The 25,416-nt window shown below is 37.7% G+C and overlaps 1 protein-coding gene across 1 annotated transcript in view; it reads left to right on the top strand.

Annotated features, from left to right (window-relative positions):
• The window catches only part of Bx42 (Puff-specific protein Bx42), an 88,288-nt gene that overhangs the window by 18,487 nt on the left and 44,385 nt on the right, over nucleotides 1-25,416 (top strand). The window contains exons 4-7 of the mRNA XM_081726040.1: nucleotides 4,975-5,157; nucleotides 14,092-14,216; nucleotides 19,921-19,990; nucleotides 23,075-23,140. Of these exons, the coding sequence (XP_081582166.1) occupies nucleotides 4,975-5,157; nucleotides 14,092-14,216; nucleotides 19,921-19,990; nucleotides 23,075-23,140 (444 nt within the window). The remainder of the gene's footprint in view (nucleotides 1-4,974; nucleotides 5,158-14,091; nucleotides 14,217-19,920; nucleotides 19,991-23,074; nucleotides 23,141-25,416) is intronic.

Here is a 25,416-nt window from a genome sequence, read left to right as displayed (position 1 = left end):
GCACTGTTCTAGGGAAATTATAGGAGGAGAATAAAGCAACAGATACAGATAGCTTTCCCGCAGAGCTTGTACAAAATTGCGGTGAAAATGAAATATTTACGAAATGATATGAAGAAGGTATCATATAAATAGACTAAGAATAGTAATGGTCGAGATTGTCTTGTTTCATGCCTCAAGAATTTTGATGAACAGTTAAAATATAATTAAAACTAGCATATATTACCCGCTTCGCTGGGTTGAAATGAAAATTTAAATGCACAACTCCGTATCTTATGTGTTTAGTGCCCGTGAAATATGCTGTTTTCGTTTTTAATAGCATCGATGTAAACAGCATCGGAAAGATCATTGATCATCTCGGCGACCCCGAAAACCATGGATTCGACACTAATATTGGTCATTTTAGATCATTTATATATATGTTGTGTGCCGTGGCATCGAAAGTGCCACTATTCATCTCAGCGACCCCCGTAAATGTGAATTCAGCACTAATATCGGTCATTTTCGATCATTTTTAAATATCTCTTCCTCCCCTCCCCCAAGTTGCGGGATTAAATTTGAATTTAAACGGGATCGAAAGTATCACTGTTTATCTAAGCGATCCAGAAAACTATAAATTTGACACTGATAGTGGCCATTTAGGATCATATATATATATATATATATATATATATATATATATATATCTTTCTCACGTTCCCCCGAGTGGCGAGGCTGATTATGGATTTAAACCAGATCGGAAATGTCACTTTTCATCTGAATGATCCCGAAAACTGTTGATTAGACACTAATATTGGTCATTTTCGATGATGATTATTATTATTATACTGTATATAGAGCTCCCCCCTCCGTGCTGCGGCACACGGCATCAGAATTGTCACTGTTTATCTCAGCTACTGCTAAAACTATGGATTCAACACTAATATTAGTCATTTTCAATCATTTTTAAATGTTTATCCCCTATTTTTAAATGTTTATCCTCCCCAACTATCAGGGCTGAACTTGGATTGAAACAGCTTCAGAAGTGTCACTGTTTCTCTCATCGACCCCGAAAACTATGGATTCAACACTAATATCGGTGATTTTTGATCATTTTTAAATTTCTCTTCCTTTGCTACGTTGCATCGTCAAAGTAAATAGCCTAAAGTAATCCCTGCGCCTATACTCATGTATGTTGAAAATTTGATTGAGATTGGTAGGGTAGTTCAAGAGTGCTGAAGTCACAAAGGAGTCATTTTTATTTTAATTTTTGAAAGTGAAATGGTAAACACCCAAGGCCTCACCCTCATATATGTTGAAAATTTGATTGAGATCGGTCGGATAGTTCAAGAGTTAAGTTACAAAAATAGTAACTTTCAGTCTTATATAAATCGATTTTTTATATATTTCCCCCTCCTTCTCATCCCCTAGTTTGCCAAATTTAAATTATAAAAATAATCCCAGGCCTGAACCTCATCTATGTTGAAAATTTGATCAAGATCGGTCGAGTGGTTCAAGAGTTAAGTTTTATTTATTTTTTTTTATACCCCCACCTCTAAGATCTACCATCAAAGTGAATAGTCTAAAACTAGCCCAGCCTCAAACCTCATCCATGTTACAAATTTGATCGAGATCGTTCGGGCGGTTCAGGAGATTTAGAGTCACAAACGTAGTGATTTTCAGCTTTACAGTATATATATAGATTGAAAATACAATAGACCTATTGTTAGATGCTTTCAGAACAGGAAAATGCAATACTTGCACTATTAAAGCCTAGAAAGGGTACTAGAATACTAAAACTTTTACATTAAAAGATATATGGACTTCGTTGACGATAATGTTGACTTGTGGCTGTTCATTCAGGCAGTAACTAGGGAGATAGGAAATTCATTCTGCATCTCTATAAAATACAAAGTACTGGTATAAGAGTTAAAACTGTATGGTAGCAGGAGAGAAGCAAAAATAGAAAGGAAAGTGCGACAATGTTGTTCATTATCACCTTACTCAAGTTATTCATACGAGGAATGATCGAAAAAAGAAAAAAGGTTACAAAGTATAACACTTTTTACGTTATTCACTGTAACTTAACGAAAATTCATTTGAAGATTATTATTGTGTCTGTCTTGCTGCAAGTTTGAAAACTTCGGGTTCTGATCATGTATACCCGAGAAGCGGACATTAAAAATGACGACTCGACTGGAAAATTGGCCAAAAGTAGAAGTGAGGTCAGTGGTGCATTTTAAGTGGACCAAAAACATTACACCTGCTGACATTCATAGGCAGATGGTAGAGATGTATGGGGAGGGTTAAACATCAAAGTAACGTGTAGGTAAATGGTATTGTGTCTTCAAAGAAAGACGGACCAAAATTCTTAATGACAACCCTGGACACAGCGGTAGATCCAGTACTTCAACCACTGACGTTACGCTCGGCACAACTAGAACACCCCTTCTACATTTCTGACCTAACCCCAGTGACTTTTACCTTTTCTCTGTTCTAAAACAGAAAACGGCTGGCACGTGATTATGTAAAAACCACTGCCCCACAGTGGCAACGAGAACTTGACGCGAATTTCTATCCAAATAGTGTAGAAAACTTTATCTACCGTTGTGGTATGCGGTTGAACAAGAACTGTGATTACATCGAGAATTAGTGTTGAATGCCCTCTATCATCAGGTGCGTTGATCTTCCAGCTGTGTCTCACATACAAGCCGTAATAGGCTTTGTAACCTTTTTTCGATTATCCCTCGTAGAAGAGGTAACATTCTTAGTGAAAGAGAACAACTACGGGAGTCAAAATGGCCAACAAATTCAGTGCATTTAATTTTCGTATGATTAACAGTAACACCAGATTCAAGAAAAGATTTAACAAGATGGAGGAGAGAAAAAACTTAATCTTTCTTTTAAAAGAAAAAAAATCTTTGAATCTATTCATCGTGTCAAAATAAGTGCTCATGTAAATTTTTACAACTCGATCGCCATTGGTTTGGCAGAAAAGAAAATTAAAACTCACCCTCCCTGCCCCCTTATACGATTTTTTCTGCTGGCAAAATCGTACACTTTCACTTAGACGCTTATAACTCAAGCCCTAATTAAAATAGAAATCCGAGTTATACCGTATTGAAATTACAAATAAATGCTCTTTTCTTCGGTATCATTTTCCGTTTGAATACTCGTGAAAATGGGAAATTATAGAGGTAAGTTCTGGAAATTTCCAGACAAAAGTGTTAATTTCCTTGTTTTTTTTTTTTTTTTTTTTTTTTTTTTTTTTTTTTTTTTTTTTTTTTGCATATAACTAGGCAACTCTGTGTCTGAAACAAACAAAAATAATTGAGACATACTCGTTATATTTTAGGAGTTAGATTTCTGGGTTTTCGGCATCTATGGCCATGTTAGCCCGTCACATATGAGCGATGACGTCTCCCGACGATCACACTATCCGAGGAAAGGGAAGCAGCCTAGGACCGTTAAGTTAGGTACCATCCCAACATTTGCCTGGTGTGAATGAGGGAAACCTAACTTAGGATAGCTGGCCTTAGAAAACTCTTACACTTTTTCTACCGAGTGTCCCTACCGGGAATCGAACTCCGGGACCGCTGGCAGCAAAGGCAGGAGCGTTAGCGACTGCGCTACGCGGGTCCATCTGTTATATTTCAGAGATATAGTGAAAATACTGGGTCATTGCTGTAATAGTACGTGAGAAAAAATACAGTTATGTTGTCACTTGTAATGAAAAAAGTAGAAAATTAATTTTAACAAACTGGAAGCTAATTTATTACACGTTCTAATTGGAAATGTGGTGCGATCCATACCGCGTTTGGATTGAAGTAAAGTGTGCTTTCTGTTTAGTATATGTTGTGCTAAAATAAAATGTACGACTGCAATAACAAAGCTTTGCCTTTAGGAATGAATGAATTTAGACGTGAAGACAATTATCAAAACAGAAAAATAGCATTAAACGTAATCAAACGGTAAATATATAGGTAGACTTGCGAGAAAGGTGTCCTGTGATACTAAAGCTTTATATATATTTAAAAAAAAAAAAAAAAAAAAAAAAAAAAAATCACACTATGGCCTGTGGAACCAGGAGGTTCAATGTCGCATTCACAAGAGTTCTCCATTGACTTCTATCCTTAGCCAACTGTATCCAGTTTCTACTTTGTATTCCTATTTCTGCAAGACCCATCTATTCTCTTTCCACCTGCGCCTAGGTCTTCCTAATGGTCGTTTTCCGATTGGACTTCCAGTTAAAACTTGGAAAGCGTTCCTACTTTTTTCCATTTTGGTTATATGAGCTGCTCACCAGACCCTCCTAGACTTAATGCCCCTAACAATGTTTGGTAAACGGTATAAATTATGCAGTTGCTCATTATGATGTTTCCACCATCCCTCATTCCCGTTCCTCTTGGGTCCGAATATTCGTCTCAGGATCTTGTTAGAAAAAAATAAAGTTCGAAAATATGTCCAGTCTTAATAAGTTGAAACTTTACATCATATTTTAGCCTTCCCCCCTCTTTTTTTCTTCAGCAGCTTGTCGTGAAGAATCTACATGATGCCTATAGTCGTGTAGTGAATCGACTAACCTGATCAATGTAAATGAGAATTTATACTAATTTCTGTGTTTGTATATTTAGTAAGCCTATAGGATCGACTCAGAATCACGCAATAACAATAAGACTACAGGAAGTCCTTTGCCTCAAAATTGTTGAATGAAACTTCAGGCATTTTAGAAAATTAGTATTCCCTCAGTGTATATTGTAATTTTCGTATTATCAATATTTCAAAAATAATCTGTTAATCTTTTTGTTAGGCACCCTTATTTCTGAAGGTTTAAATTGCAGGGGTAACTTGAAATAGGAAGGACAAATTTCGAAAATGATTAACTTAAAATGAGCCTAAAATAAAGTGTAAATTCGAATGCTTGATCTTTATGATGTGTTATTAGTTGTTTCATCTAAAATAAATATTTATTTACTTATGCATTTATTTATTTTTCAGATAATATATTCGAAATTAACGGACTTACTGCCAGCTGAAGTAGTAGGTGAAGATGATCCTTCGTTGCAACGGCCTGATGATGAGGAGATCCAAGAAGTAACGGAGCGAACGCGTAAAGCGTTAGAATCGCTCACACACACAAAAATTACAGCTGCAATGCCTGTCCGACATGCAGAGAAACAAGTAAGTGTATTCAATTCTTTTTATGTGTTAGTATATATATAGTTTTAGGGAAGTTCCTTTCTCCGTTCACCTATTTGCAAACGAATTGGCCTGAAAGAAGTTATAAAGTATAAACAATGGATCCGTCGGCGAAAGTTTTTCCTTGTTTGCGACAGTAAACTATGTATCCCTTTTGTTGTATCTTCAGATAGTAAAAAGTTCAAAATCCAGTAGTAGTACGGAGGATGATTTAGGCTGTGCTTCCAGTTAAAATGGATGTGATAGCGAACTGCGAACTAAAGTTCCTCCGCTGGATCCAAGGATCTATATCAACATATCTCTCTGAATATTTAACCCTCCTGATATCGCCGCCAACACCCAGTATGCTTAGCGATTCCGCAGGCCATTTAAATGATTTTTAATAGTCTATAGTGTATGAAACAAAAGCGTATAGCATCACTTCTATTGTGCATAGAGACATCAAGTAAAAAGAATGTTGTTGTCTAGGGTCTCTAGTTTAATTTTTTGTGGCATTCATGATATTTTTTCAAATTCAGGGTTCCACGGGGGCAAAAGCCGAAAATTCTAGAAAAAAAGGATAAGTTTTTGGGGGAACCACCCCCAAAACACCCCCGTTTTCAATTTGGTTTGTAAATAATTTTATTTGAAATGTAGCTACAACCTTCCCAATACGAAATCTGTTTGGTTTAGGTGTTAGGATGAAATACTATTATTACTAACCTAACCTAATAGTAATAATACTAATACCAATACTATTAGTATTATTAGTATAAATTTTTATTACTATGTGTGAAGAGATATTCGACACCCAAACGAACCAAAAACTCCGTTTCCCAACCGGCCAGTCGCATGTCACATTGGACCTTCTGCATACACCAATATAATGGCTTAGGTATCAAAGGACTTACTATTTTCGCAATGTAGTGGCTTGCGGTATCAGGAGGGTTGATGAGAAATTTTAAACTTCAAATTTTTAGGGAAATCAAAAACTTCAAAAATTCAAATTTAAACTTCAAAATTCAATATTTTTAAGTTTTAAACATTATTTTAAGGAAACTCCTGAGAGAACTATTACAACATATTAATACTTGTCACTTAGCTAGAAAGAAGTGATTCCCATCTTTTGTCTTACTGCTATAAAGTTGGGGTCATGAATAAACGACTACTTTTCCTGGAAGAGGAAAAACTTTCCTTCACCACCCTGTGGCTTAACGACCGCAAACTTCACTGGGACTGTCAAAGAAATCACAGTAGCCAGATTTCTAAACCTTGTTCCTCTCCCTGTTTTCATCACACAATTAACGCTACAGTTTTCTATATGGCTTTCTCTAGAAGAGAAAGACATATGGTGTCCACACATTTTCAAGAAGAAAAAAAAATATGACAGCATTGTGCCCAGACACATGCAGAAAAGACTTTTGTGTTTACTTATGATTGTGCTTGCGGAAAGAGTTGTTTCTTACGAAGAGATGGGAAAGGGAGTTTGTCGGTGGCCACAAGTTTACTGTGTGAATATACATAATTTTCCTGCCGATTAAGGAATTTATATTCCATTTGCTGGGGATTAAGGGTCATGAAGACTGAAGATACTACTCCCCACTTTATACGTACGTTGCCTCTTACTGCTTGAATACTCTAATAATGTAATATTAACATACATAGTACAAATATAACGTAGTATAATGCTAGAATGAAACGAGAATATAAATAAAAGTCGGTTTCAAAAAGCAGAATGGTTGAACGCATACAGAAGATATGAAATTTTCAACGAAAACCATCTTAATTAACGTGAATTGCATTGAATCTTATTCTCAGGTATTTTGATCAAGCAGACGTAATAATATATTTAAAATTATTCGGATTATTCTCGTATTTTCTACACTTTATATTTTCACTTGATTTATTGGTATATCTTCTTAAACACTGCTTTTATAGTCATTTTGACCGCTGAAAACTATTTTGGATCCACTACAGACGACGCTCTGCTTGCAAGATTCGGGAGAACAATTCCATCATGTTGGGATCATTTTCATTTGCATCTCTTCGTGCGTTTTTTGAGTTTGCAGTCAGAAGCAGTAGAGGCTGATGCAATTCAAATAGATGCATCGAGAAATTAATATTCGCATTCAGTTTCATTGCAGACGTCTGTCTGATGTTCTAAAACGGACAACAGAGCACTATTCTACAAGTCAAAATAAAGCAGAAACATATATATATTTGTATACCTTTCGGATCCTCGCGTGGAGATACCAATTACACTATGTGGTAACGTCGCGAATAAAAAAAAAAAAAAAAATCATACAGTAGATCTACCACTCGTTCAAATATTTGCATCGATTCTTTCCAGATGGCAACTAAAGTCGATATAAATTGATACTAGCATCACTTATTAGTGTAGCTATCGATTTAACTGTTTGATATTTTCCTAGAGTAATGCTAATAGTTCCAAGTTAACCTGCGACGTTACCACATTGTGAAAGTTTGGTTCCCCATAACGACTAAAGGAGGGTCCGGAGGGCATACCATCATATAACATTTTCGGTTTATTTTGGCCAGTAGAATAGTGCTCTGTGGTCCATGGGCGCCATTTTTAGAACACCCGATATATATATATATATATATATATATATATATATATATATATAAAACCACATAGTTTTTTATAAAGTAGTACGGTTGAACAAGCGGAATTCAAAGTTTTTGCTAAGAAGAATTCTGTAGTACTTCTATTTGTACTCTATAATTTGTTTAGTAAATTAGTGATAAATATGTGCCACAATAATTAGGTAATTTTCTTATCCAGTTTGGGTGCCGAATAAATCATTTCTGAGCTATAATCACTTTGACTGTTGGATGTGATGTTTATAGAACTTACTTGCTGTACGCTTTCTTAATTTATTACCGATAAGTTATTAAGATATTTCGTGCCTCAAAGACAAGCTGAAGGCCAAAGCAGAAACACTTCTGACGTAAATTTGGTGAACACTGTTTCAAAATTATCTTGGAACATAATGTATTGATTACAAAAATAAGAGAGAATACTTCAGTTTATCAGTTGTTCTGTAACCCTTGAATGTACACTGAATCTCAGAAGATAACACATTCTTAAGAATCTTTATTTCATGTTGTTAATTTTTTAACTTTACCTACTCACCGATTTTAACTACCTTCCCTCTAGACAACTTTTGAAATCTTGGAGTTAAGTAACAAATATCGGTTTGTAATGTTTCTTGCACACAGGTTTAAATATTCTCAGGGAGTGTTTCGTATGCAGTCAGTCCGTGAAGTAAGTAATGAACAATTTAGTTAGTTGGTTTGATTTTGATTTTACTTACAGATCTGTGCAATTTCTGAATACTATTTCTTGCACTCCTGAGCTTTCGACTCTCCGCTGGAATCTTGGTCACGGAAGGTAAAAATAGAAAGAATAAAATAAAATCAGGAAAAATATAATAAAAGGGACGGAGTTACCAAGTGAAGAGCGGTAATGCAACACACTTTGATAAAAGCAACGATCACACGTGAAATGATAGTAATGCGAGTTGCGATATGGTAGAGTTGATTTCTTCATTCTTTTGTTCTTTAGTGGGAGATTCTCAAGTCATATTAATATTTTTGTTGTTATGCCAGTACTGTGCTAATTTTGTACTTACAGCTTCCCATTCATCACTTAACCATCCCTTGTCTAAATTTAATTTTGTATCTTTAAATGAATGAACAGATTTTCAAATTGCAAAGTGCATCTAAAATTACGTATTACAGATTCAAAAGCGGAAAGACCCGTGCCGTGTTAACATTTAAAAGAAACTTAACACAGGTTAGAAGATTTAAAAAATTTATTTGGATGAAAATGAAGTAGAAAGACTTATAATAAGGTTAGTGTAAAGGGACAAGTTCTGTCGATAGATGTCACTACAGTCCTCGTATCCTTCCCATGTATTTTTTACCTTTCACGAAAATTTACAATTTCTTTTATAAATTCCAACCTAGAGACTTCAAATTTTTAGAGAAGGAACTTCATAACCTATTAAAGGGAACAATCCGTGCCGATTTTTTATTTAGAATTTTCTTCATTGTTGAAATAGTTCCATTCTTTATGGTTTGGATATCCATTTCAACAATCAAGTCATTTCAACAATGAAAATTCTAAATAAAAAATCGGCACAGATTATTGCCTTCGACAGATTATGAAGTTCCTTTTCTAAAAATTTAAAGTCTGTAGGTTGAAATTTGTAATAGAAATCATGAATTTTCGTGAAAAATAAAAAATACATGAGAGAGATACGAAGACTGTAGTGCCATCTATCGGCAAAACTTCTCCCTTTAAACCAACCTTAAGAGGAGGAAACAGTGTAGGTACGAATTCAATAAGATACAAAGAGTGAATGGCTGGACCGAGACTCGAACCCAGGATCCCCAACATGCCATGCCGATGCGTTAACCACTACGCCATTCAGTCCACTTCCCAGAACAGCCACACACACACACACACACACACATATATATATATATATATATATATATATATATATATATATATATATATATATATATACACTCACTACTGAAGTCGGTGCTCTCCACTCAGGCCACATGGATTGTACAGTCCGCAGCAAAAAAACCTGCAACATGAGCATGTAAGTTTATTGTGAAACGACGAAGTCTTTTGCTCCAAAATAAGTGTGCAGGGGAGGACGGCGAGGTTTCTCCTGGTGTGATTCGTGTCACTTAGACGTTATGTTGATTCCCTGCACTATTAGACGTAGTTTCACAATAAACTTACATGTCCATGTTGCAGGTTTTTTGCTGCGGACTGTACCATAGCGTAACTGCTGTTTAGACAATCCGGTGTCTATACAGGGTGTTTCAAAACAACAACGACGTTTGAGAGGTGATTCCTGACACCAAGATAAGACAAAAAGTATAGACCAACCTGGGTGCACAAATGCTTCCTTTTGGAGTTATAGGCTGCCGAAAACATGAGAAAATGAAGGTTCATAGCTCCAAAACTATGGGACCTACCGTAGTCGGGTTTAGACTTCACGTAGGAACTAGTATGTGTTCTATCCAAATATCCAAGTTTCAGAATTCTGCGGTACTTAAGCAACATTTTTTTTATAGAGATTGGTGAGTACTTCAAATTATATGCTTGTTGCCAAACTCCCTTTATAAAAATTGTTGCTTTAGTTCCTTAGGATTATGAAATATGTATTTTTGGATAGCACACATATTAATTCCTAAGTAAAATCGTGAACCGACTAGGTCTCATAGTTTTGGAACTGTGGACCTTTAAAGTTGATTTTTTTTTTTTTTTTTTTTTTTTCGTGTTTTCGCGAACCTGTAACTACGAAAGGAAGCACTTGTGCACCCAGGTTGGCCTATACTTTTTGTCTTATCTTTTTGTCAGGAATCACCTCCCAAACGTTGTCGGTGTTGTTTTGAAACACCCTATATATATTGAGAACACCATTCTGACGGTTGTATCATCATAAATGAATGAAAGGATGAAACAGTTGAATTCTTTTACACACCAGTGGTCTGAGTGGAGAGTATCGACTTCAGGAGTGTAGCTGTTGTGGGAAGCGAATCGGGTGGCATAGTGGTTAACGCATCGGCACGGTGTGCCAGAGATTCCGAATTCGAGTCCCGGTCTAGACATTCATTCTTTGTGTGTTGAAGAGACTCGTACCTGAAAATTTATTTACTGGGAATGAATGGGAAGCAGAAATTACAGAATTCGTATAGCGCTGGCAAAACAACAAAAATACTGACATGAGTTGTCAACCTTCCACTAAAGAACAAAAGACTGCGCAAATCAACTTCACCATATTGCAGTTCGCATCACCATCATTTGACGTGTGATCGTTGTTTTTGACAAAGTGTGTTCCAGCACCGCTCTTCCCTTGGTAACTCCCGTTTCTTTCATCTTTTCCCCTGATGTTTTTCTTTTCTTCTTCCTGTTTTTATCCTCCGTGACTAAGACTCCAAGGGAGAGTCGAAAGCTCGGAAGTACAAGTAATATCTAGGTATTGCACATACCTGTAAGTAATATGATAGTTATACTCAGTACTCACTGAATTGCGATCACATTTCTACACAAGAAGGCATGGCCAGCAGCTGAGCTGGTCACTTCCAACTGGGAGTGTTGCAGAGAAAGAACATACTCGATTCTACATGTTGACAAACAGCGCACATGATACAGTGGGAGGTGGTCAGCAGGATTGTGGGTGCATCAATAACGTAGACAGCAACACTTGTCGAATGCACTCGTTCCAATGTAGTGAAGGTGTACAAGGAGTAGCAAGAAAATGGGATAACGGCCTTTAAGAGACGGAACTGCAGGGGCGTACGGAAATTCACATGCTGTGCGAGCGTCGCGTCAAACGAACCATCAGAGTTTGGGAATTAGGTGACCAATATAATAGTGGATGCACAACATTCACATCCTATGCAACTATGCAGCTTACACTGCCACGCATGAAATTCCAAAGCAGACGACCCACTCGTCACTTATTCCTCACGATTCGTCACCACCGACTTCGGCGGGCTTGGGCACAGGAACACGCTTATTGAACAGCGGATGGTTGTAAATGGATGTGTTGGTCCGATGAACCACCATTCGGATGGGAACGCATGTGTGACGCCAACAGCACGAAACTATGGACCTCTCATGCATGGTGCGTACTGTACAAGCCGGTGGGGCGGCTGTATGGTTTGGGGATGCTTCTTTTGGCATGGACTGGGACCGTTGGTGTGCATGGACCACAGTGTGACATCCGTTGTATATCTGCAGATGTTAGGGGATCACATACACAATACAATACAACACTTTTACACACACGGAGACGGTGCCACCAAGCCAGAACTGTACTTACTTAGCTTGAGAAGTATTCCACGGAGCTGCAGCCTATGAATTAGCCCCCCAACTTACCGGATCTAAATCCTATAGCACTTCTATGGGATGTTGTGGAGCCTGCTCTTCGCGTCATGACTTCTGCACCGGCATACGTGGGTTCATTGTGCAATGTCATTCGCAATATATGGTGTCAGATCCCCGTGGAAACATACCAGCGACTTGCAGAATCCATGCCACGCCATGTCCAGGTCGTCCTTCTAGCTGGACAAAGGTTGACGAACAAAGTATTAAGTAAGTGGTCACAATTCAGTGAGCACTCAGTGTAGAATTTCTGAACGTGGCTTTAAATTCTACAGGGTCGTATCCAAAACTAGTAGGAATGACTTTTTTTTTTTTTTAAGTTATTGAACCTTTTGGTACATCGACTTAATACTCTTCAAAATAGGTCCCTTGGGCATTCACACACTTTTGGTAGTGAGCCTTCCAGGTCGTGAAGGCCTTCTGGAAGCCGTCCTCCGTTCAGTGCCCTCGTCATCGCCGCATGGATCGCTTCCACCGAGTCGAAACGATGCCCCTTGAGCTGCCTCTTGATACGGGGAACAGGAAGAAGTCCGGCGGTGCCATATCAGGGTTGTAGGGGGGTGAGGCAACGTGGAAACGCCGAATTTGGTCAGGACATCCCTCACAATCCACGCGCCATTGTCATGGTGGAGCTTCAATTTCCCCACCAGATCTGGTCGCACGCGTGTGATCCGATTTCGCAGCCGTGTGAGCACTTCCATGTAAAATCTTGCATTTACACACTGTCCAGGAGGTACAAACTCCTTATGGACAATGCCACGACGGTCAAAACATACAATCAACATCGATTTCCTCGACGAGCTCCCTCCCCTCCTGAAACAACTTGTGCCACTCAAATATCGAGGAAATATTTAAGGAACGGTGTAAGCATGTCCTTGGTTTCGATCGCTGATTTTCCTAGTTTGACACAAAACTTGATGGCGTACCGCTGCTCCAAATTTCGCTCCATCGCAACTGACGACGAGGCGTCACAATAGGAGGTCACTTACACAGTGGTCCACATTCAACTAACGCACGCAGGCGACTGCCGCCGGTCGACACCTGTTCCCAAGGCTCCCCTCCATAACATCCGGCCTTGCAGCCCCCCTACATTGCTCCGCGCGCGCGGGAAAAAATCAGTCCTACTACTTCTGGATACGACCCTGTATGTAGTTGGTTTAACACCTCTTTCAGCACCGGGGCTATAGAAGGTGGTACCTACTGTTCAAAATAAGATCTGAGCCACTGCTCAAGCTTCAGTGTGAGGCAAGGGAACTACCCATCCAGGACTCGAACTCGGGATCACGCAAACAGAGTAATCGCAGGTGTGTAGGAGAATAGTATATCTTACACTTTAGTCTGCTTTCCTTTAGTTACTTGTAGATAAGCGCGAACAGAGAGTACATTCAAAATTCTGATCGATTATGGAAGAGATGGGGAACCTTTCTTGTTTTAAGGCCGTATTAACAATGCCTATTTCTCAAGAAGACCACAAATGATAGCTTTGAATACACCTATTTATATATATATATATATATATATATATATATATATATATATATATATATATATATATATATATATATATATATATATATATATATATATATATATATATATATATATATATATATATATATATTATTTTTCAGGTATTAGTTACATAGTTACATTAATGGTTTACACGAAAATATGTAACATTATAATATATTTAAAAAAATAAGAAAATTTACCATTCATTTACTTTTTGCTCACTTTCTTTTTCGTATCTTTCACATTCCTGTTATAATTTAGAATTTTTGCAATATATCCAGAAGGCCTCACTTAATGATTCTGAAGGCTGCTGGGTCCTCGCCCCTGGATTAAAAGGTTAATGAGTCATTTTGGTTGATAGAAATATCTTCAGTTTGTTGGTTCAGACTTCATGAAGTATAGGAAATTCATTCAATATTTTTATTAACGAGCATTGTTATTAATTTTCCTTAAAATTTGTAAAATGTAGAACTTACTCTTAACAGGGACCAGCTCAGTACATCAGATACACTCCATCACAGCAAGGAATTGCATTTAATTCAGGAGCAAAACAGCGGGTCATACGAATGGTGGAAGTTCAGAAAGACCCAATGGAACCACCGAAATTCAGGTTAGATTATTTTCTTTATTTTTATTGAACATGAATTCTAGTGGTAGCTTCTTTACAGGCTGAAATATTATTCATAATTGTTTCTTGTTTCACTGAAAGGTTTATTAGCGCATGTTCCGTTATTGGATATCTTAGAAGTATTCGTGCGAGTGTATTTCGACTTAAATGTGGACTTCTGACAGGTCGAAAAACTAGTGAGAAGCTCTTGAGTGATGAAGAAACAAAAAGTCTAACTTAAACATTAATTCGTACATTGGTAGTGAGTGCACCGTATTGATTACAATCAACATACTTGCTCACAGTTGCCCTACCTTGACATGTCAGAAACACGCAGAAATCGATTTAAATCACAGTAGAATTCTTCTTTTAATAATGGAATTACATAGGAAAAAGAAGAAAGTACGATACCGTAGTGTTTAATAAATTTGGAAAATTTATCTGTGTTCATTAGGATTTATTAATATTATTTGTTTCCAAATTACATTAACTCATGAATTCATTAAACTTGATCCGGTACGGTTCGGTTTGTACTACGGCCCCTTTCTCCCCACATTATTATTATTATTATTATTATTATTATTATTATTATTATTATTATTATTATTATTATTATTATTATTATTTTTGTTATTTACAGAATCCTGTTTAATGAACTGACTGTTGCTTTCAAGACTTTGTTCATACAGTATACTGAAAGTTCAGAGTTCCCGACAATGGTGATGTCATAATCTGCGCGCCTAGTCTTTTGGCCTATGGAACAAGCATTGTGTATTGGGTATGCAAATAGAAACTCGGCTCTTTCGGCTCAAATTGCACTGTATTGAAAAGATACTTATTACACAGATTAATAATCGAAATATTCGCCATTACTATCGATGGTCTTTTGCATGAGATGTGGTAACTGATGCATGTCATCGCGATTGCAACTTGGTGGTTTCAAAACGAGTTAACGAGTCGTTTTCGCACATTTTCCACTTGGGTGAAACGCTGGTCTTTCAAAGATGACATCGATCTGAATAAATAGAAATCCGACGGCACCAGGTCTGGAGAGAACGCTGCATGCTGGAGAATTTCCCAACCTAAGGCGAAGATGAATTCCTGGGTTTCTTTTGCTGTATGTGGACGAGCGTTATCAATCAACAGTAGCACTTCCCGACTTCCCTGGCCGTTAAATGGTCGTTTTTCCTCGAGCACTTCACTTAATTTGATCAGTTTTGCCTGGTAACGTTCAGCTGTCACAGTTTGACCAGGTTCCAGAAGCCCGTAGTAAATGACACCTTTGCAATTCTACCAGACTCACAGTAACACTTTCTTGGTAAAATATTTGTTTTTGCATCTTATGTTTGATGGCTGGCCTAGATCAACGCACATTTTTCAACGTTTAGGATTGTCATACAAAATCCACTTTTTATTGCCCGTGATGATTATGATTTTGTAATGGCGTAAGTATTGCTTACTGATCTCCATCTCTTACTACCCTTGATACACGCGGCATGACAGCTTATGCCAGACTGAACCTTATGTCACAAAACCAGCAATGCCTGATCACACTAACGTCCGAATTGGATGCGCTCAAGATGTTGAATGCATCCAATTTCAGAGTTTCTACTTGTACACCCAATACATACAATCTGGCTTACTTTCCAACTTTTTTATTTCTCTATTATTGCCTTTAAGTTGTTCACTAAGGTAAGTGGTAGAGCGTTCACAAACACAAATTATATGTTCAGGCTTCACTACTAGAATGTGTTCGTCATATACTTGGACATTAATGATTCATTAGGTTAATTAATTGGTTAATTAAATAACATACATATTGTAGTATCGAAGATTAAACAAATAATTTGTGTTTGTCACAATTTTGGTATTGATATTAAGCATTTAACAAAGAAGATATAAGATGTAAGAAATTCATACTTACCTGCCATAAGAAGCTGTAGGCTCAGAAAAAGTCCGCAGAAAGGCAGGAACACGCAACTCTTTAAGATAAATAGGGCCGCGGTGGCTCAGTGGTAGAGCGTTCACCTCTGGTGCTTGGGGTCCTGGGTTCGATCCCACCCCCCGCCAAGTGAACTTTGTGGTGGACAAACACCGTGTGCGTGGGTTTTCTCGGGGTTCTCCCGTTTCCTCCCACTTTCTTCATTCCACCATTTCATTCATTTCTCATAATCACCGTCTCCTTTAGCCTAACCGGCATAACCGTGGGACGTAAAACTCAAAGATGTCATGATGTCTTTAAGATAAATAGTTTCAGCTTATAATAGCATAAGTTGAGTTAAAAAAAATCATTAACATTTTATCCCTCAGTACAATTTCCATTGAAAAAAGAGTTGAGTTGATTTTGAGTTTAACGTCCCGTTCAGCAGCGAGGCTATATGAGACGTGGACCTACTGATTAACGTGGAATCCGAACCACATGAGCTCCCGCCGGGAATCGAATTCGGGCCATTGAAAAAAGAGAACACTGTTACAGGTTGATCACTGCGAATTGAACAACACGTTATCACAAACACGAATATAAGCCACAGTGGCTTAGTAACAAAGCGGTCAAGCGTGAGCTGTGTCATGAGTTCTATTTCAAGCTGAATACGTCCGTTTTCTTCTTCTTTTCACGGAGCTCCTTCGTGGCTAAGCGGTTAGCGTACGCACCTTTGGCGTGGGAGACGCAGGTTAGATCTCCGGTGGGAGCTCGTGGTTCGGATTCCACGTTAATCAGTAGGTTCACCTCTTACAGACGTGTTCAAATTATTAGACTCACGCTCGAAAAATGCAAAATTGATGTAGGAGTCTTAATTTCAGAGTTCTAGAACATTTAATATAATGGTTAAACCACCAATATAGGATCCTTCATTTGTTTACTGTGCAGTTGAAGTGGTGATATCACCGTTGAACAGCAGATGGTATTAGTGAGGGATAGAGGATTCTGAAAGTGGTATTCCAGTTGTAGATAGCTATTGTGGTTCCCATCAACTAGTTACAGTCTGAAGTATTGTGGTTGCTGTCGTAAGAATTAACGACATTCAAAGTGTTCAAGAGTTCGAATGGGCCAGTGTTTCGTGTATCAATCTTTTATTCTGTGTAGTCCTGTAATTGCAGTGTAATGGGGAAAGCAAAATACCTTTCTCCGCGTAAAATGGAAGGTAACAAAATACTTCGGTGGAAATAAGATATACACGGCAATACATTGCTAGTAGAGTTGGGATAAAACAAAAATCTGTGAATAGAATCTCTGTTGAAATGAACAAGAGCCAAAATAGGATTGGGAAGTGTGGGCGAAAACCAAAGCTATCGCTAAGGGTTATCAGAAAACTAAGATTGGCTCTGGGAAACAGAAGTGCAACTTCTAATAGACTTAAGCATAAAAATGGCTGAGTATGGCGCAGACATTTGGCCTGAAAGTGTTCGAAGGATTCTTTGTGCCGAGGGAATAAAAGCACACGGTCAAGAAAGAAAACCAAAATTAAAGTCTACTCCAACCATGGCAAAGATGCCCCTCGAATGGGCACGAGGCCTAGAATATTGGACTGATGGTGATTGGAGAATAGAGTGTTTCAGTGATGAGTCATGTATCATTGTGTCTGATGAATGTTCACAGTATGTTGCGACATTGACCTGGCAGGAATTCAAGTTGGAATGTCTTTAATAAACCGTGAAGCATCCTACTTCAGTCATGGTCTGGGGTCTGATCTCTGTCCTCGGTCGTGGAGGACTGTATATAGTAGAGAGGACAATGAAGCATGACAAATACAGAAGAACTGCTTTCCCAGATTGCAGTCTGGTTTGATGACGTACAATTTGTCTTTATGCATGATGGAGCCCCATGCCACCGGGCCAAAGCTGTGACAAAATTCTTCGAGGACAACGAAATTAGTGTTCTTCCGTGGCCAGGCACTAGTCCTGATATGAACCCGATTGAAAACTTTTGGAGCTTTATGAAAGAAAAGCTAGAGAAGAAGCACATTAGAACCAAACTTCCAATTAATCGAGGAGATCAACAATTTGTGGTATCACGATGCTGAATTGAAGGTAAAATGTCCTAAACTCGTACATTGGTTGCCACAAAGGATAAAAGACTTAATAAAGAATAACGGATTTCATAAGAAGTATTAATCTTTGTGTGAGAGATAATTTTCTTGTAAGTATTCCATTTCATTTTTTGTTTCCAATTTGGATATACACTTTATAGTAATTATATTAAAATGTTTCGTACGCATTTGTTCTATTGATATTGAAAAGTGTATGCCACACCCACTAGAAATTAGGACAGAGTTACAAAGTAGTAATTTGGACTAAGTTCGAACGTATTTTCTCTCGTAATATTGTAAGAACAGTAAAATATTTAGAAACTGAATGTTGAGTCTAATGATTTGAACACGTCTATATATAGTCTCGGTGCTGAAAGGGACGTTAAACTCAAAATCAAATCAACTCTTCTTTTTTTCACCAATAAATTCAGTATTATAGAGACCGGATCAATAAGCAACGGTTTTCACTTGGTATTATACTGATTTGGGACGAGAAAATTGAAAGGGAAGTACTTTTAAGTAAGCATTATAGTAGACAGTTATTCGATCACGTGAACTTGTAACAATAGAAGCGTGTACTACTGAGCAAAGATGGCACATGTGCTACAGTTGTCTACTTCTTTAGAACAGAGAGGTTTAGTTCATTTTTGTGAGAAATGGGCAAAATCCGAGTGAAATTCACACGGAAAATGGTGTGCATGTGGGGAAGACTGCGACATCTTCCGGTGGTACAAATTCTTTGAAGAGAGCCGTGTGTGAACCTTGCAGTAACAGGTTCAAGCGAGCAGAATGTTACGGCCATTGAAGAGGCAATCTATATTGACCTGCGAATCCATCTTCGAGTGTTGTCGAAGTTCAACATTTCGTACGGTATTAGTGTATTCATGACAGTGTGAAATTTCGTAAAGTAAGTGCTCGGTAGGTGCTAAAGAACCTCACAGATGTCCATAAGGAGCGACAAATAATGACATGACTAGACCACCTGGCACGGTACGCTGAAGAAATACATACTTTTCTGGAAGATATCACTACATGTGACGAGTCCTGATCGTGCCATTACATGCCAAAATTAAAGTGGACATGCATAGAATGGAAACATACCGATGCTTGGCGAAAGAAGAAATTCAGAGTGCTAATAGTGCACTCTGCGAAAAGAAAGTGTTAGTAACTGTATTTGGAATATGCCGAGAATATGGTGGGTTTTCTAACACGAAGGTTCACTGTGTATGGTGTATTGTACGAAACAACATCGACAAAGTTGCGTCGTAAGCTTTGTGACAAACGCCCTAACATTAATGCTGAAAATATCAAATGTTTTCGTTATAATGCCCCCCCCCCCTCCATACTTCTGTTCGTGGGAAACTCGAGAAGTGTTGGTGGGAGGTACTGGAGCATGCAATGTAGTCCTACTGTTGTATATTGACATGGCATCACCTTATATATATATATATATATATAAAGAATCCTTGCTCTCCAAAGTTCCAATTTCAATGACGAAGTCAGTCCGTTGTGCGCAGATAGCTATATACTCCCAAGAGACAGACTTACTTAAACAGGGTGTTCCAGAACAACTTCTTCGGTTGGAGAAATTGACTATGTTGAAAACTAACTTTTTAATATAAGCCTTGATATATATATATAGTTTCACCTTCTTCCTTTAATGTACATTTTTTTTTCAGAATTAATAAGAAAATACCTCGTGGGCCTCCTTCACCACCTGCACCAGTGATGCATTCACCAACTAGAAAGGTGAGTCTTACAGTAAGCGCTTTATGCTAAGAGCCTAGGGAAAGAACATAACTCCATTTTTTACCAATTTCCGGTTTGTTAGTGGATTTGTGTTGGTAGAATTGGGACCTAAATGATGAGATATTAAAGGGGAGAACATGAAGACTGTGGAGATATTTAAAACAGAAAGATATGCTCTCGGGGGAATAACATGATAATCGTTAATGCTATTTTGGCTCTCTTGTAAAATTTGTAGAATCATGGTTATCAAGTTCTTCCCTTGAGCCTTTCATATATTATCGAAAAATGTTGATAACATAATGACTTGCATTGCTTTCGCTGTTGTTTCGAATATAGAGTGCCTGCTAATGTTATCCTGCCTTAGTCGTAGTATAAAAATTATTTTTCATCTAGTTTACTGTTGGTTACTGATTGTTGTTCATTTGGTTTAAAAGTTTTTATTTATTTATTTATTTATTTATTTATTTATTTTTAATAATAATAATAATAAGAAGAAGAAGAAGATATTTCATACTTGCCAAGAAGTTAATTATTTTTTTGTGACTGTATCTAATGAAAATCTGAAAACAGAAGGATACAATTGTATAGTTCTACAGCAATGTCTTGATGATGGTTTGAAGTGCTGTTATTGCAGGAGATTGCTAACACAACACTGTATTGACATCTACGTATGATAGTTGATTAAGAATCAAGCACTTCTAGCTATTGCCTTCTGTCTTCTGTATATGACTGTGTGACGATTTGTTACGAATATTTAGCTATAATTACAACTCAGCAATGAAGTCATTCTTGTCGGGCTTAACAATGTTTGAAACTGTTACATACAATGAAACCTCCTTTAACGGACACATCCACAATACTGACAGATTTTGTTTCGGCAAAATATATGTATTATTACGGGACAGGAATTATCCTCAGTGCATACGAATTTAATACACAAAATAAAGCACAGTTAAAGAACTTTGTCATTAATCACGGTGACAATGAATCCCTCCAAATTATTCAGCAATTGGGATCCACGCTGGCTTAGTGGTAGAGCGCTTACCTCTGGTACGTGGAGTCTCTGGTTCGATCCCCGGATATCGTGCTTGTGGTTTTCTTGGGGTACTCTGGTTTCCTCCCACTTTCTCATTCCACCAATTCCATCATCATTCACTTGCTTTAATCATTGTCTCCCTTAGCCTAAAGGGCATAATCGTGATACGTTAAACTCAAAAACTTCCTTTTATTTCATTTTGATTCAGCAGTTACAAAAAAGTTTCGAACGAAAACTAATATCCGCAGAATGTACACGCCAGACAACTACTACAGACTTGTTCCCAAGCAATTAATAAACCATCATGATGGTGAGTTATATCTACATTTTAAATATTTAATAATGCTGTAGGTTCTTATTCCGTTACTTTTAGTACAGTCAGCACTTACCTTAAGAGATGTTTGCACTGGAAATGGTGCACACTGTACAAGAAAATTAACACACACAAATATATATATATATAATAGTATGTGCTCTAGCGATAATTTCGTTTCTTTACGGAGGGGAGATTTCGTCCTGATCCTCCCAGGAATTCGAATATTTCATTATTAGCCTATCCAGTGTTTCCATTTAAAGATAATGCGTGTACTATATGCTTCTTACAATTACCGCATAAGCTGTGAGTAGTATAAATTTGAGTAAGTTCTCTGTAACGAACACGTTTCATTCACACGGGGGCACGGTGGCTCAGTGGTAGAGCGCCCACCTCTGGTGCGATGAATCTCTGGTTCGATTCCCGGCAAAGTAAATTTATGGTAGAGAACATCGTGCTCGTGAGTTTTCTCGGGGTATTTCCGTTTCCCCCACTTTCTCATTCCGCCATTTCTTCCATGACCATTCACTTGCTTTAATCATAGTTTCCCTTAGCCTATCGGGTATAATCGTGGGAGGTTAAACTCGATTAATTCATTTCATTTTTTCACTTGTCATTTAGTGCATTACCCCGAGCAACAGCGTTTCGGTGGTTCAAAGAATTCAAAGAAAGACGAGTTTCATGCGTTAAGCAAGGTGGACCTGGTGTCTCGGCCTCTGCTGTGACAAAAAGAAACTTCAATACTGGTGCTACAGTGCTGCACATCCATCTTACAGTCTTGATCTAGCTCCTTGCGATTTTGTTTCTGTTTTTTTATCTCTTAAGTCAAAGCTCCGCGGTACTCACTTCGAGAACTCTGAAGCAGTGGTGAAGAAGTATGAGGCGATTCTGAAGGACATATAAAAGAAAATGGCATCATGGCAGGAACGTTATAAAAAGTGCATTCACTTAGGAGGGGACTACTTTGAAAAAGATATGTGAACATAGAGTATGAGTAATAAATATATGTTTAAAAAAATCAGTCTCAGTCTTTATTGATCAACCCTCGTACAAAGATGTAAGGACAAGCTTCTTGTTCTCTTTGTGACAAAGACAGGGACATATGTCATATATTCATAACACTTAGATCCACAGGCGTCTCTAGCGGGGGACGAGAGGGACGCCCCCCCCCCAATATTTTGAAGTACAAAATATTCAGTATTATATTCTAATTTAATTTATTTACTAACGACAGAATATCATATAAATAATAATTATATATATTCAGGCTGTGAAACTTGTAATCGAGTTCCTAATATACCTTAGGGGGTCCGTGAAGGTAAGCAGAAAGGTAACAAATAGAATCGAAGTTAATAAACAGTTTGGGCTAGGTAGTACCACTTAAATAACTTTCTTTGATGCACCCCCCCCCCCCACACACACACACAAATTTTACAAGCCAGAGACGCCAGTGCTTAGATTAGCCGAATGCAAAGTTTCTTCATCTCTCTATGGAACATTTTTTGGTCATTTCCCAGTTCATTCGTACAAGAATTCACAGATCCAACATATTTGTAGTGTATTGGTACGTTTTTATGTGTTAGTATCTGTTGTTTACTGTTTAATGAAACATAGAAATATTTACGACTTCGAAGGGAAAAAAAAAACATTTGATCACGATATTATTTATGCTTTATACAGAAGTGTTTGCGTGGGTGATTTTTAAATAAAAATAATTTATTCTTTTGTTTTTCAGGTTACTGTTAAAGAGCAGAAAGAATGGAAAATACCACCATGCATATCAAATTGGAAAAACGCAAAGGTAAGTTTTCACTATCTCTGTCTATGGCCTATGGAACCCAGAGGTTGAATGCCGCGTGCACAAAAGTTCTCCATTGACTTTTGTCCTTAGCCAACTGGATAAAGTTTCTACTTTGTACACCGATTTCTGCGAGATCCATCTTAATATTATCCTCCCATCTGCGCCTAGGACTTACTATTGGACGTTTTCCGATTGGATTTCCAGTAAAAACTTCGAAAGCGTTCCTATTTTCTTCCATTCTGGCTACATGACCTGCCCACGTGAGTCTCCTAGACTTAATAATCCTAACATTGTTTGGTAAAAAATGTAATTGTCATGTTTTAATTATTTGTAAACTCCAAAAAATTAAACTGAACTATTTTTAAAACTCTCAGTAAAAGTTGATCATAGGTATTCGAACTCTAGTCTCCGCTTACCGATCAGATCCATATCACCTGAGCTATCAGCGGAACTTAATCCTCTCCAAGCGGAATTATTTTTTCTTTTTAAAAAGTATAAAATTATTTTTTAAAATTTTTTATAAAGTGACATTTCTTGTTAATTGATCAAGAGTATATTTTAACATAAAACATGAAATCTAAGAAGGGAACTGATGAACATTATTGGCAGGTCACATAGTGCAACTGAGAAGCTTCCATATTCCACGTTGTTCAGATAACTTCTTCGTCTTCACATACGATTTTTCTGTTTTGATACCTTCCATCAGTTATAGCCTCCTTCGTCCCCTCCCTCTCTTTCCTGCCACCATACCCTCTATCACGTCCCTCATGTTACAGTTCCTTCTCATAAAATGTCCCAACCAGCTGCTTTGCCTCTTTCCAATAACATCTAAAATTGTTCTTTTCTCCCCCACCATTTCTAACATCCTCTTATTCGTTTGTCGCTCATCACAACTAATCTCTCCATTCTTCTCCACACCCACATTTCGAAAGTCTCCAGTTTTTCTAATCACTTTTGCATAATATCCATGTTTCTGACCCATACAGTACAGTACTCCACACGAAACATTTATTTATAAGTCTTTTCCCCAGGTTTTTTTATAAGGTTGCACAAAATGGTACTTTTTTTCAAGGGTGGATAACTTAACGAAATGTGCAATATTTACATTTTGTTATCTGTTACGGTTACTATTTTGTAACCCATTTCTGCACCTAGTTAATAACGTTATTAGTCAGTGTAACTTTTAAAATGGTACGCTCTGAATTATGTTACGCTGAGTAACGTTACTCAATGGAACATTCTGCATTTTGGTATTGTAGTTACGGTCACCAAGGGATTAGCGTTACTCGAAATACCCACGTAGGTCGTACCTGCTTGAGATTGTTAAGATAAAACTGGTTCCACTGAATACCAGTTCTCTCTCGAACCCAATGGGTTTTGTTCCTTGATTTTAGCGATATGAAACGTATTGAAATTCTGCAGAACATTTTTGTGTAAGTAGACATATTTTTGTTATGATGAGTACCATTTCTATGTTTCTCTTTTCTTTATCGGTTACCTTTTGTACCTGTATTTCATCTTCTTCAATTCTGATGGTCTTGGAGTTACGCTTGAGTAACGTTTAAACATCCTTGGCGACAGGGAGTCTAAGGTTGGCTTTAAAAGAATATCCATTGTACAAGTAAATAAATTCCACGTTTTTCAGTCTGTTTTCTTTTTCCTCATACTTAAGATTCAGTAAACACCTTAGGCCCCCCAGGCACATGTCCTTTGAGAATAGCATTACTTTGATTGCTCTGTATTTAAAAAGAAGAAAAAGAGAAATGATCAAAGAGTAAAGTTTTTAATGTAAGCTTATTGATAAGATTTTTACTTCTTGTGATGACACTGCCGATAGTTGAGTTGATTTGGAGTTTAACGTCCTTTTCGGCAGCGAGGCTTTATGAGACGGGACCTACTGATTAACATGGAATCGAAACCACATGTGCTCACGCCGGGAATCGAACCCGTTTCTTCCAGGCGAAAGGCGCGTACGCTAAGCGCTTAGGCATGAAGGAGCTCACTGCCGGTAGTCACCATATATGTTTATTTTACAACAGTCTTGCACTGACCAATGTGGTTGAAGCTCGAGCTCACTTCCCAACAAGGATCGAACCCGGAGCTACATACACCAAAATTACACATATACTGGCCCCCAGGGAAGCAGGAAGGCCATTTCATTTGCTTGCAAGCAATTTAGTTTATAAATCAAATACATATCAGACATCAGTGGCGTAGCGAGAAACTCATCAAGGAGGACCAACACACAAGATTTGGTAGAAAGGATCTTCTGAGGG

The sequence above is a fragment of the Thermobia domestica genome, chromosome 9, assembly GCF_964235325.1.
Source record: "Thermobia domestica chromosome 9, izTheDome1.hap1.1, whole genome shotgun sequence".
NCBI classification, from domain to species: domain Eukaryota; kingdom Metazoa; phylum Arthropoda; class Insecta; order Zygentoma; family Lepismatidae; genus Thermobia; species Thermobia domestica.
This window is presented reverse-complemented; position numbering and strand designations above follow the sequence as displayed.